This window comes from Geospiza fortis, unplaced genomic scaffold, assembly GCF_000277835.1.
Source record: "Geospiza fortis unplaced genomic scaffold, GeoFor_1.0 scaffold112, whole genome shotgun sequence".
NCBI lineage: Eukaryota > Metazoa > Chordata > Aves > Passeriformes > Thraupidae > Geospiza > Geospiza fortis.
This window is the reverse complement of record NW_005054298.1, coordinates 8,243,271-8,256,090: the sequence shown is the minus strand read 5'-3', so window position 1 is coordinate 8,256,090 and position 12,820 is coordinate 8,243,271. Positions and strand designations below refer to the sequence as shown.

At 40.6% G+C, this 12,820-nt stretch overlaps 1 protein-coding gene across 1 annotated transcript in view; it reads left to right on the top strand.

Moving 5' to 3' along the window:
• The window catches only part of LOC102031426 (kalirin RhoGEF kinase), a 178,479-nt gene that overhangs the window by 119,441 nt on the left and 46,218 nt on the right, over window positions 1–12,820 (top strand). The window contains 1 exon segment of the mRNA XM_031057685.1: window positions 9,656–9,825. Coding sequence (XP_030913545.1) covers window positions 9,656–9,825 — 170 coding nt within the window.

The window sequence follows — 12,820 nt, the reverse complement described above, 5'->3', positions numbered from 1 at the left end:
TATTATCACTGGCATAAATGCATTCAACAGACTCATACCTGAATAATTTCTCCCAGGACTAAGTGTAATTGAATTTAGGTTCTTTCTTCAAATCTGAATCAATTATTGTCAGGATTGTCAGATCTTGCACTTTTATCACAAATCTCATGATAGTTGATGTTTTTCTGTGAACTTTTGGCTTTAGGATCAAATGATGATAGAGGATTCTTGGCTGGCATTTGATTCTGTTCAAAAGAGAATATTTTTTGAGCTTCCTGGAGAAGAGGTTGCAGATGTCATAAAATCACACCCTGAAGACTCAAAACCCTCAAAGACAAAAGAAAAACATCTTGCAATTCATTGTCTGAATCTTAATATTTTAGTGTCTCAGTTTTATACTTAAGGTTCCGCAGTGTACTTTACATTTCCAAGTATTAAAATGTAGACAGGAAAGAGCACTGTGACCACTTCTATATCGTTAAAAAATTTCAAATCCTCTTGCATAGTTAAGGTTGCATTACTTGTGTTGCTACGTAAGCTAGGTTTTGTTACTTGTATTGGCTGGTGATGCAGTTGCTAACTGAAGAATGGGAAGGAACTTCACTGAATTTAGATCCATTTATAGTATATGGGCCTTAACTAATTTATAAAACAGTTCTGCACTTGTTTCATAGTTCTTTGGGGCATGAAAAGCATGTCTTACCACCTCTAGGTTTCTAATTTCTCAATGGGCCTGAGATTACCAGTTCTGTGCTGAGTCCAGCATGAAAAAAACAGAGAGACAGAGAATTGTGTTTTCAGATCATGTGCCCTGTGCTTTTTTGTTGTTTAGTGGGTCAGAAGAGCAGGAGGATGAAGTGCTCAGGGCAGTCACTTCCATGTGGAACCTGCCGTGCCTACCTGGCCCACAGAATTGGGGATGAATATGCTCAGAAAATATTTAATGTTGAGGAAAAGGAACTGCCAGATTCCTAACAGGTTACTATGAACATGTGCAAACTGGAACTTGGCAGAGGTCTTCTGGGTGACCAAATTTGGGAAAATGTTCATATGAATGACATAATGTGTATTCTTGACATCAAGGCTAAGCCCTGCAAAATTTCAAACCCTTGCTTAAAAGCATGGAGGGTCTGGAGCATCTCATTTGAACAGAAATAAAACTAACACAGGCAAAGTACCTTTTCTATCCCTTTCTCTCATTCTGGCCCTTTCACCTCAAAATTCATCAAGTTCAGCCTTAGGCAGACACCTGGTATGGAAAGTTTCACTCTGAAAATCTTGTCTGATAAGGCCTTGAGAAAGTGAGAGCTAAGTCCTGGACCATTAAGTGTCAGACAGCTTCCTGTATTATAACCTATATTATTTGTGGTCAGTAGGTCACCTTGGTCACCCCACAGACATCAGTGGGGTTACTCAGCTGGGTAATGGAGTGGGGCTGTCCTGTCAGTCAGGAATGGTAACAGTGTTTTATTGCAGGCACTGCTAACTTAATTTCGCTTGATAACCAAGACCTGTGAAATTAAATTTTCTCTGCTTGACTTGAATATTGTGATTAAGAGATTATTTCAGTGTGGATCACTAATTCTGACAGGGCTTGTTCTTCACTTTGAGGCAGAGCTGCTGGGACATAGGGAGCAGGAAGCTCAGGGGACTGAGGTCAGCTGCTATTGACTCCCATCAGAAGAGCTGACAGAATGTATCTAAGTTAATCATGGAGCAAACATGACAGTGGTTCTGGGATATATCCTGTAATCCTGTCAGTCACTGTGCATTGACACAGGAATCAAAGTTAATGTTACTGAACTTATAAAATAGTTGTTTGATTTTTACTGCTAATATTGACTTTACAGAGCAATTGCCCACTGGATAATAAAGATTTTGTTTTCCTCAACATTAAATATGCAGGGGATATTCAGTTTAGCAACTCCACTTGCTGGCAACTTCTGGAAGTTCTGAAAAGGTCTTGTTCTCTGAACATGTGTTGGTCTTACACACTGCTCCTGTCCTGGACAGCACTTTTGTTCCTTTTTTCATAGTATGTCCAGATTTAAAAAAAAAAAGGAAAGCAAAAAACATTAAAATAACCCAAACTGGCTCACTGCACAGAAAATATTCACTGAGTGAATATTCACATATTCACACCAATTCACATATTTACACCAATTCACACCCCAGAATTTTCAGTGTTAGAATGAAGCATTGTGTGTCTTGTTCAAAAGCTAGAAATTTTGTCTTTCACTGGGATAATATTAACAACTGAAACAGATGCACAACAGCATGCAAAATCAAACTTTGAAAATACCTGCCCCTCTTCTCACAGCAGGGCTGTGAAACATCAAACCTTAGACTTATGCCTCCTATTAGTATGACCATGGTTTTTGCTGGGAGCTGAATCTGTGGGCTGATGGTGCTAAACAGATGGTTGGACTTAGTGATTTAAAAGGTCTTTTTCAACTTTAATGATTATGTGATTCTATGATTGTAAGTAAAAGCTGTTTTGTTGTGTTTGTTTGGTATTTTTATGAAGTAAAAAGTTCCTAAATATTCTCCTACTCCAATCAGAGGTGAATTTTCAGGCAGAAATTAGAGAATGTGGTAGAAGTGACCTGGCAGAGGTGCTCATACAATAACGTGTGTGCCATCCCTTGCCTGGATGGCAGATTCCTTGGAGAAGGCAGATCACCAATTATCATTCTGATAATTGTAGCTGTGGAGAGGGCTCTTCTGGTATAAAATGTGTTATTTTTGTGTGATCAATATCAAAGTACACTCTGGGTTATCAGCAATCAATTACTATGAAGAAGAAAATAAAAGCAAATCCCCCTCCAGCTCCAGAGGGTAGGCTGTGGCCTGGACCAAAATGCCAACATTCACCAGTCATAAACTTTGGTGGTGGTTTTTGCAGAGCTGAATCTTGTCTCTAAAGCTACCAAAGATCTGGGACTGAGGAACCAGGACAGCTGGGGTGGCACAGGGTGCCCTTCTTTCCTGTCCATTTGTTGCCCAGAAGCAAGTTCTTTTCATGAAGGATTAAGTAGCTGGGAAAGAAAAGAGCTGCGGTATTCTGGCAGCACATCCTGCTCTTGAGCAGGGGAGTTTGAAGCACAGCCAGGCCACTACTGAATAAAATTCTGCCATCTGTGATGGCACAAGATTGGTAAAAGAGACAGAATCAAAGTAATGAGAATCAAATGCTTGTAAATGCAGCCACATAAACCAAATGTCAGGAAGTCAAACTTGTGGATGGAAGAGAGGTTCTTTCCATCCTTGCACTATGTGCTAGCCAAAGGATTCCTGTAGACTTCATTTAAGTTCATACTTTGTTATCCACATTTTTTCAGGCCACTCACCAGCATTGTTACAGACCAATGGCTCCACTCAAATATTTTCCTTGGCTTTTGAGGCCCTTGCATGTGTTTTGCATGTTATGGAAATGTAAGCCTATATGCCTCACTCTCCAGATAACAGTGGTTTGTGCTAAAAGGAAGTTTTATGAGCATCTTTAAATAAGATGTGCCAACTTCCATAAAGCGTTCTTTTATTAGACACATTTCTGCCCATTCCGATTTCCTGAAACTGAGGAAGATAAGCTAGTCCCAGTTCCAGTGTGTGGGCTTCAGTGCTGTGTACAAGGGCAACAGAGTGGGCAGCCAGCAATAATCTGTGTAAAAAAATAAAATTTACTGAGTAAATTTTTATTAAAGCCATTCAGGTACACTCCTGTAATTCCCTCATCACTTAAAAGACATGTTCTGTTTTTCACCTGAAGTACATCTATGCATTGGAGTCTATTTAGCTAGTTGAAAATGGTGTCAGTGGAGTGGCTCAAGTCAATGGATCGAACCAGACTGACTGGTTAAAGAAAAGTCATGTAGTTTTTTCAGTCCTAGCAAGTTTCAGAACGATTCAGAATTGTCACAAATTATTTATTTCTGCGATTCCCAGGGCACAGTGCACAAAGTTACACAAAAGGCTCAAAGCAGCAGATTAGGGTAAGACTGCAAGTGACAGATACAGCCAGTCACTGGAAAAAGCACAGAGGGAAGAGGTGCTGCAGCTTCCATTTGAGGAGTGATGTTTAGAACCAATGAATAATAAGGAGAATGTGAGGGTTCCTGTGTTTATTTTAGAAGATTGCTGCATTTGTAGTGTGGGAAGCTTCCCCTGCACCAAATTGTCGTGTATCACACTGCTGTAAGACTGAGTAAATCTTCCAGTGTAGGAAGAACTTTTCTAAGCCAGTGTGATCAAGTGCAGAATTTGATTATTACAGTTACTGAAGGTAATTACAAGATTCCTAATCACCAATAACAGATTAAAATTATACTAGAAGAGGAACATGTTTTTACAATTTATAGTGGTGGCAGAAGAAGCACAGAACATGTACATTTTATTCTTCATTTTTAAATCAATTTTCTCTTCTAGATCAAATAGTCCCTGAATTACATTTACATGACCTTGGACTGGGGATCTACACACTCCCTGATGTAAGCCTAGCTACCCAAATCATGTTTGCCTTGAGAAGAGATTATTTTGTGCTGTATCAATCTGGTCCATGCAGGACTTGGAAAAAGCATCAGATGTTTAGGCAGTGCAAATCCTTTTGCCATAGGCAAGGTTACTAATTAAAAAGCCTGAGCATACAGAAGCACCAGATGCAGCCCAACCAAGGATAAATGTCAAGAAATTGGCAAGGAAAGGGAAAAAAGCAAGAAAGAGGTTAGGGAGAGATCAGTTTTTTCACAGAATGTTCCCTTTCCACTTGTCATCTCTTCCCAACCAGTTTGGTGGTATCTGACAGCATTAGGTCTTGCAGCAGGGAGTCTCATGAGTTGTGTCTTACTGTGGACATCGTGGCATTTCCTACGTAGTGTCTGGTCACATCCAATCCTGTCACCTTTTATTAGGTGTGCTGCCATTATGTGGCACTTTGCTGATGGCATGAGGTCACTTTGCAGCTCATCATTACAGACCTTGTTTTCTGTGTTTCTCTTGACATTTTCTTGAGAGCTTGAATGTGACTTCGGACAATGTTGTTGAAATATGCTTCCAATTTACAACAACCCTCAGTTCTTTTAACAGAAACAGGACTGGATGCATTCTAAGTGTGAATAAATACCAGTTGATGAAGGTTAATTGTGCTGGAAAGTTTTATTTTCACCACCATGTTGGTGTGGGGACAATTTCCTAAAGGCTGTGCAGTCAAGCTGTATGCACAACAGCATTTGAACAGATGCCTTAACACAAGTGCAGACTGAAGTTCTGCCATAAATTAACTTAACTTGGGACCTGTGTGACTTCCTAGTGCATATCATGACAAAGCTAAATATTATTGCCATAGAATTGGCTTGTAAAAGCCTGGCATAGTAGCAGAGGGAAATATGGTTGATGGACATCTCTCTCTGGAGCAGTTCTGCTTATGAGGGTTTTGGGGGGGGGTTTCAGCCTGCCCTTGGTTTTCTGAACATTGACATTGCAATTCATGGAGTGGCAGCAGGGTCCCTGCATGTCACTGAATTCTTGTGCATTCTGCTCTAGTCTCCATTGCTGTGATGAATGTTCTCTTCCTGAGTTGTCATGAGCATCCTTTTGGGGCCTGCCCCGCCATACACGATGCTTCCCTGACACAGTGAAGGGGCAGAACATACACCCTGAGAAGCTGCTTGTTTCCATTAACATCCTTGTTTTGAAGACTAGCAAAAGTGCTGTACAACAGTAAATCTCCTGGATTTAACTGGTTCTTTGCACTGCTCCCATAACTCAGTGCTTTTAAACTGCTTTTGAGGGGATTATAACTCATCTCTGTCACTTACAAATAGCAGCATATAAGCATTGGATGTTTAATAGTTATTCCAATCATGCAGGCAAGATTTTCTTAGCATTCTCTTTAGGTTTTAGATTTTTTAGGTTTAAAGTGGTTCCTTTTTCTAGGTGAAAAGCATTAATTTTAGGTAACAAGCACAGGTGTCCTTCCGACCTCGAGTTAAGTGGTCTCACTAATTGAGCAAAATGAAGGGTATTACATCAGATGAAGTAGCTGGGAATAAAGAGCTGTATTGTCTCTTGGATGGAGGGAAACTGCCTGGGCTTCATATCCAAGAAAGATGCAAAAGTTGTTGGCTCCATGCATGAGGGGCACCAGATGCTATCCCAAAAGAAAGGAGGGGTGTCATTCTTCTAGTAATCAGAGGAGAATTAGTTGTCTTGGGTAAAGCCTTGATAAAATAAAGCTTCAGTTGTAGAGCCGCTATGGACCTTCAGCATTAATGGCTTAGGGATAGGTATTTACCTGAGACTTCTCATAGCTAACAACTGTGACATTTTCACATGTAAGTTTTCATGAGTCAGATTTGAGTAAGACCTCTCATAGACTGAATTCAAATGTTACCATTAATGCATTGGGTTCTCCATATCCAATTAATTACACCAAAGCGCAGATCACTTGAAGGAAGAACAAAACTTACTTCTGCGATACTTCTGTATAGTTTCCTAGAATTCTGTATTTTTTGTTTAGTACCTGTTAAGTAACATAATGCAGAGGTTATCTCCTTTTCTGGACACATGCATGACTGGCAAATTCAGTGAAAGTCACCACAGGTGGATGTGGAAACTCTGCCTCTATATTTTGAATATCTGCATGTATCTACATACACCCCCTGTATGGGATCAAGTGGTACCTTAGTACTAGTTTGAAGTATGTATGGGAATGAGACAAGTACTCACAAATTTTGTTCATGATAAGAATAAAATAAATCAATTTCTGCAAATGTGAAATGAAAGTTGTGCTGTGCAATATGTCAGATTTTAATGGGAACAGTTTCTTTGGTCTAAGCTATCTAGCTTAGGGTAGGTCACATCATGGACTGGAAATGCACAAGGTATCCAGTGATTTGAGGCTTTAATAGTCAGGATTTTTTAAATCGGTCAAATACTTGCACTGGAATGAAACATCAGGTCCTAAGAGGGACTGATTTTCCTGAGCAGTGACAATCAGGATGTGATTTCTGTTTTATGATTAGCAGCTGTTCTAACTGGTGTTGCAGTGACATGGAATTGATCTTTTCATTCCTGTGGCGTTCACAAGTGGGCATGGTAGCAATTTATTTCATGTGCTATTAATTGTAGCACATAACCTAGGAGGTTTTGGAATCAGATTCCTATTGTGAATTTTTCCTGAAAGATCTTCTAATCTTATTAATATTGACTGATTCTTTGTATTAGGGTTTTCCAGGGATTGGTGGAGTCTAAAGGATTAAAGGCCTCTGAGTCAAGGATGACCTAGATTCTGATAGATTTTATATGCAAATCCTTATAGACAGAGGTCATTAATGGAAACATCTGAAGCTAATATGAGTTAATATATTTGAGTGCTCTCTAAAATTAGTGAGTGTTTTGATTCCAGGTAAATACAATACAGTTTATGTTTTAAGTATTTTGAAATTGATTTAGAAGCCTACTCGAACAGTGGTGTAAGATCTTAAATGCCCAATGCTCCTTCTGAAAAGTTGGGTTCTGGAGACACTTTAGAGCATGGGATTTTCCTCTGAAGGTTGGAAACTTTCTCCTCTGCCCTAACAAAATAATTTCAAGGAAACAGCAGATTCCTATCAATGAACAAAATTCCCGATTTCACTTTCATTTTTATAAAGAAAATTTCCTGAGCTTTTTTAAGTTGAAAAAGGAACTAAGAATTACAAGAAGTTAAAGAACTACCAGTGGCTTTCCCACCTCAAAACAGAAGGATGATTCATATACATAGCAATTTTTCTGTATTTACAAAGTACTCTATTACTTGAAGATCTGATAAGCAGAAGTAATATTCCTGAACAACCTGGTCCTTGTCTGTTTTGGTCCAGCTGCACTTACTGAGTGGGTGTAGGGATTGGATCAAAACCAGGAATATTCTCAATATAATTAACATATAAATGCATTTTCCTTTATGGTAGCTTCCCAAAGTTCAGCATATGGACCTCAGACCACAACTGAAAAAGCCCTCTATTTGGCTCATTAAATATGTTTTCATTTTTTCACTTGTTTCTCATGCCTATTCACTTACATTTGTTTCTTTGATTAATAGCTCCTATTTTATACTACGCCCTTTTCCTAAGAATGTGAAAATATGTAAATATTCCAAGCAAAGACATTCTGTTTCAGGCCAGTAGTTGGGCAGACCGTTATCATTATAATATTTATGAATAAACAGAGGCATTTACCCAAAATATTCAAAGCTGACTCTGAGAAACCTACAAGTAAGGCGTATGTTCTAATGCTTGGTTTTGTTAGTCTCTCAAGCAAGAACTCAGTAGCAGAGGTGGGAACAGAGCAAAAGGCACTGGGCTCTCCCTTTTCTGGTATCATGAGTGTGCTGGGACAGCTTCTAATTTTCATCATTTTGATTTGGGCCAGGGTAATATGCTTGAAGCCTGTAGCATGTGTATAGTGTAGCACTTAGTGACTGGCCTTAGGTGTGGGCCCTGGCTGTGAGAAGCTTTGGCAGCTGGAGCTTTAGACATCCTCATCCTCCTCTCATTTAATGTGGACGTGCAGAATTCACAGTCTCAGAGGAAATGCTGCAGGATGGGGATCCAGCACGACTCGTTTTGAACACAAACATTTTCACCAGCTCTCTGCCACCCACACACAATGTCCTCCTCTGCTTCACGTTCACCCCGAGGTCCCTGTGGGACAAAGCTCTGCAGTCCCTGGGACAGCGGGAGGAGCCGTGGCTGGCACCGCATCCTTTGGCATTTCCCACTCTGGGACTTGGCTGCCACCTCCAGCACATACCAGCAAAATGTGGGTTAATGGGGCAGGCGTGGCACAGAAAAGTCTCTGGTGGAGTCATTAGGGTGTGCTGGCAGGCTGCCAACTCGGTTGGTGCAATTTTACACTCACTTTTCAGCACAAGCTTAAAGGGGAATCCTCTGTTCGCTTTAAGCCTTTACAGCCATCGAGAGGCTGCTGGGGGATTCCTGCCCCTGTCCAGACCTCTGATGAACAGCTGGCTGGAAATTCTCATCTAAGCACTGGCAATGATTTGTTGCTGTGATTGTGGCTTTAAAACTGGTAGTCAGAACTATTCAAAATTAATGGATCTTCATGGGGTCGATTAGTGATATTGCTGTCTCCTATGTTTGGATTTTCCCAGAGTTAAAATGCAGAGTCTGAGTGCATTTTGAGGAGGGGGTTTAGGTACTGGGAAAAGAAAAAGAAACCCCAAGACCTCAACCCCTGGGAAGGCATAGCTGAGCAGGCACAGTTAGACTTCAGTCAGTACCGTACACACATACCAAAGATTGTAGGTCTGTCCTGCAACAGGCTTCACTGCATGTGAAATTAATAGCAGCTGACCGTGCTCAGCTCCTGAAAGGGTTAGACAGATGTAGGAGATTTTAATTTGCTACTAGTATAAAGAGTTAATCAGAATAAAATAATTAATTATTGCTGGATAATAAACAGAAATTTAATTTTTTAAACTACCTGATATTATATTTATCTTATCTTCTTGCTTTAAATGGAATCAATAACAAATGTGTCTTTTTGGGTTTACAAATTTTAGGTCAGTTTTCCTGTGAAACATGCAGCCTGAGTGAATGCCTATTGATCTGGAATTAGAGAGCAAAAGGGTTAAATCTCAATCCCTCTCTGATTTATATTTCCCTCCCCTTCTTCCCAGCTGTGGACATGGATGGAAGATCTGCAGAAGGAGCTCTTAGAGGATGTCTGTGCTGACTCTGTGGATGCGGTACAGGAGCTTATCAAGCAGTTTCAGCAGCAGCAAACAGCCACCCTGGATGCCACCCTCAATGTTATTAAAGAAGGGGAAGATCTAATCCAGCAGCTCAGGTAAGCATCCACCTGGGGCACAGGTGTTGAGAAATCCGATGCATGCTGTGTTTTAGGGGTGCCTAAATAGGGAACTGTAAGCTTGGATCAATTGGGAGAATTCGTTAATTCTTTGCTTATTTATAATTCTTCAGATCCTTTGAGTGTTTTATTGAAATTACAGGGAGTGATTTGTGTGGACTGATTAGAGTAGTCTGTGGATCAGCATTGGTTTCCTGTTTGACTGAGAGATTATTTATAGGCACTGGGAAGTGAACGAAACCAAATGTGTTTGAAGTGAATATTTTTAGTTGGTATTTATAGAAGATTGTTAAATGGCTGTGAACTGAGGCCTCGTGATTTATATGGTTATTCTGATGTAGGGTAAGTGTATTCCTCTTAATAAAATACACACGTGTCTAACAGTCTTCACTGTTTCATTTTGCATGCAGCACCCTTCTATTTATCTTTGTGTATGTGGGGTTTATTCATAGTGTCAAAGAGGCTCTTTCACTGCTGGTTCTTCTACTAGTGCTGTGAATTAAACCAGCTCATTTTTACCTAATTTAAAATACATGAAGAGACTAGTCCCAAGAATTTGGGGGGGGGGAAGCTTGGGGTTTTTGTTGGGTGTTTGATGGTTTTGTTTCATTTCTTTCTTAATCTGCAAGTATTGTCAAATGAATATTTGCAGAGTAAGCTTATACAGAATCTGCAGTTGTGAAATCTCTCTCATTTGTTGTTAAAGTGCTTTTCTGTGCCTTTAGCTTTGTTGACAGCAGTGAAGTTTTCCTGCCTTTTAGGGATGTTGCTGGGCACTGAACCAAGTCCAATACATCACTTATTATTTAGATCTTTGTATTGTTACAGGTTGCCCTGTACATAGCGTGCATGTTCTGTATACATTATAATATGCAAATATCCCAGGTTTTATGCATTTCACCAGACAGTCCAAGAGAGTGACATCATCTTCCTCACCCTGAGCTTTCCTAATCTGATGCCTTTACTTCTCATCTGAGATGTGCAGAAAACCATGAGCCATGATAGGAACCTGAGAGGAAAAGCCCAAGATGCTCTGGATTACAATGGACAGTGAGAGCTCTGGTGGAGCTCTGCCCTTAAGAGCCTTCCTGGAGTCCTTCAGCATTTTCCTACTGTCATATGCTGAGCTTTCCTCTAAACTCTTCCCTGACATCCTGGATGCAGAGTTTTCTCTGCTGGGTCAGAAAAAAAAAAAGAGGGATTTGAAAAGACTGCTCTCTGTTTTGATTGTCGTTCAGCCCTGGGCAGCCACACCAGAGAGCTCATGGAGATTCCTACCCTTGCTGTGTGTGACTTGCCAGCACCACAGGGGAGGGAGAGGGACCGAAGTTGTGGTACTATTTGCCAGTTTTAGAGTTGGAGAGAAAGGATCAGGAGTAGATGTTCCATCCTTCTATTCATCTTTGATGAGATCAGCAAAGGGGAAGGGGTTTTAGCTGAGAATATGTGTATGGCCAGCTGTAGCAGGTCAGTCAAAAGTCTGCATGGTAACTTCTTTTCTGCAAAGAAATTGTTTGCAAAGTTCAAGGAATTTCTATGAGATTAAAAAAAAAAAGGCAGTTAAATTGTGGGCTGCAAATTTTTATGTTATTCTTCCCAACTCTTGGAATGGCATCACTTCAGTGTGAACAGTCATGGAGTAGAGCCTGAAAGGGACCCTGTACAAGCCTATCAGGTGGAGTTAGAGTGTTTTTTGGGGTTGCAGAAAGTGTTGACATTCAAAGAGTCCTGGTTCTGGTTGTGGGATTGGCCTGAAGGATTTTTGCCTGTACCTGAGTCAGAAGGGAAGTGTGCAGAGTGGTCAGGGTAATACGTGGAGCTGAGAAGTCAGTGGAGCATGGGAAAGAAGTGAACTGCAAGGTGGTGTGTGGGACTTCAGCTTTTTCTTAATGTGAATATAGTCAGTTCTTAGCTTCAGTCTTGGAAAAGTGACTGTGGCCTCAGCTTTGAGACTTTTTGTTTTAAATTGGTGTCATGCTCCAGTGTTTGCAAAGTATCAAGGCAGGTTTTGTGGCAGCTGTGTTTAACAAAGAAGAGTTTGGTTTCGGGTCTAGTTTGTTCTCTGAGCAGTGAGCAAGGTGGAACAAGGTGAACATATTTGCGCAAATGGATCCCCTGGTTCTGAGGGAGTTAATACCAAACATTTGAATGCACACAGAAGTTTGCAGTGCTGAGCTGTCAAGATGAGCTGGTTCGAGTGTTGGATTTGAGCACTCTGACTAACTGCAAAGCTTGTAATGTGATCCTGGACTCTTTCAAAGGAGAACAGTGTGGAAAAAATTTCCAATGAAGCTGCCTCTGTGTGTGCCCACTCTTACCAGCTTTCATCGCTGCTGGCAGTGGTAAAGAACACACAGATAAAGGAAAAATTAGAATTGCTGCAGTCTTTCCTTAACACAGGATTGCATTTCAGTGTGGATCACCTTGTACCTGCCGTGAAGAATAGATGCAGACTGCAAATGCTACAACAATGAAAAGAATGAAAGGCACTGCTTTTATCAAACATGTCATAACACAGGTTTAAAGCAATAAAATTACTGGAGCTTTGGAAAGTTTTACATTTCTTGTTCTTATCTTTGAGAGAACAGATTTTGGTTGAGAGAAGATAATTTGTGTAATAGCACTCTGCTTCCTCCAGATAGGCAATGAAAAGCTCAGCTGCCTGAACTAAATACCATGCCTGGGACTGCACTTGACACAAGGTCTTCAGGACCCCAGTGACTCCATCAGGAGGCCAAACCCATCAGGAATAAAACAGGCCTGCCTAGAAGCTCTGTGCATGTCATGGTTCACATAGGAAACACTTTTCTCTCTTCCTTATCAGTGCTTTACTGAGGTGGTTGTTGTTCTCAGCAGTCAACATAAAGCAAACCTTTTGAACTGCAATCCTGGGGTGCTGCTGGGGGCAACATTTCTGGTCATCTGTGAAAGGCAAAGCAATGACTTGCTCCAGTGAGATGTGAAAAGCAGGAAT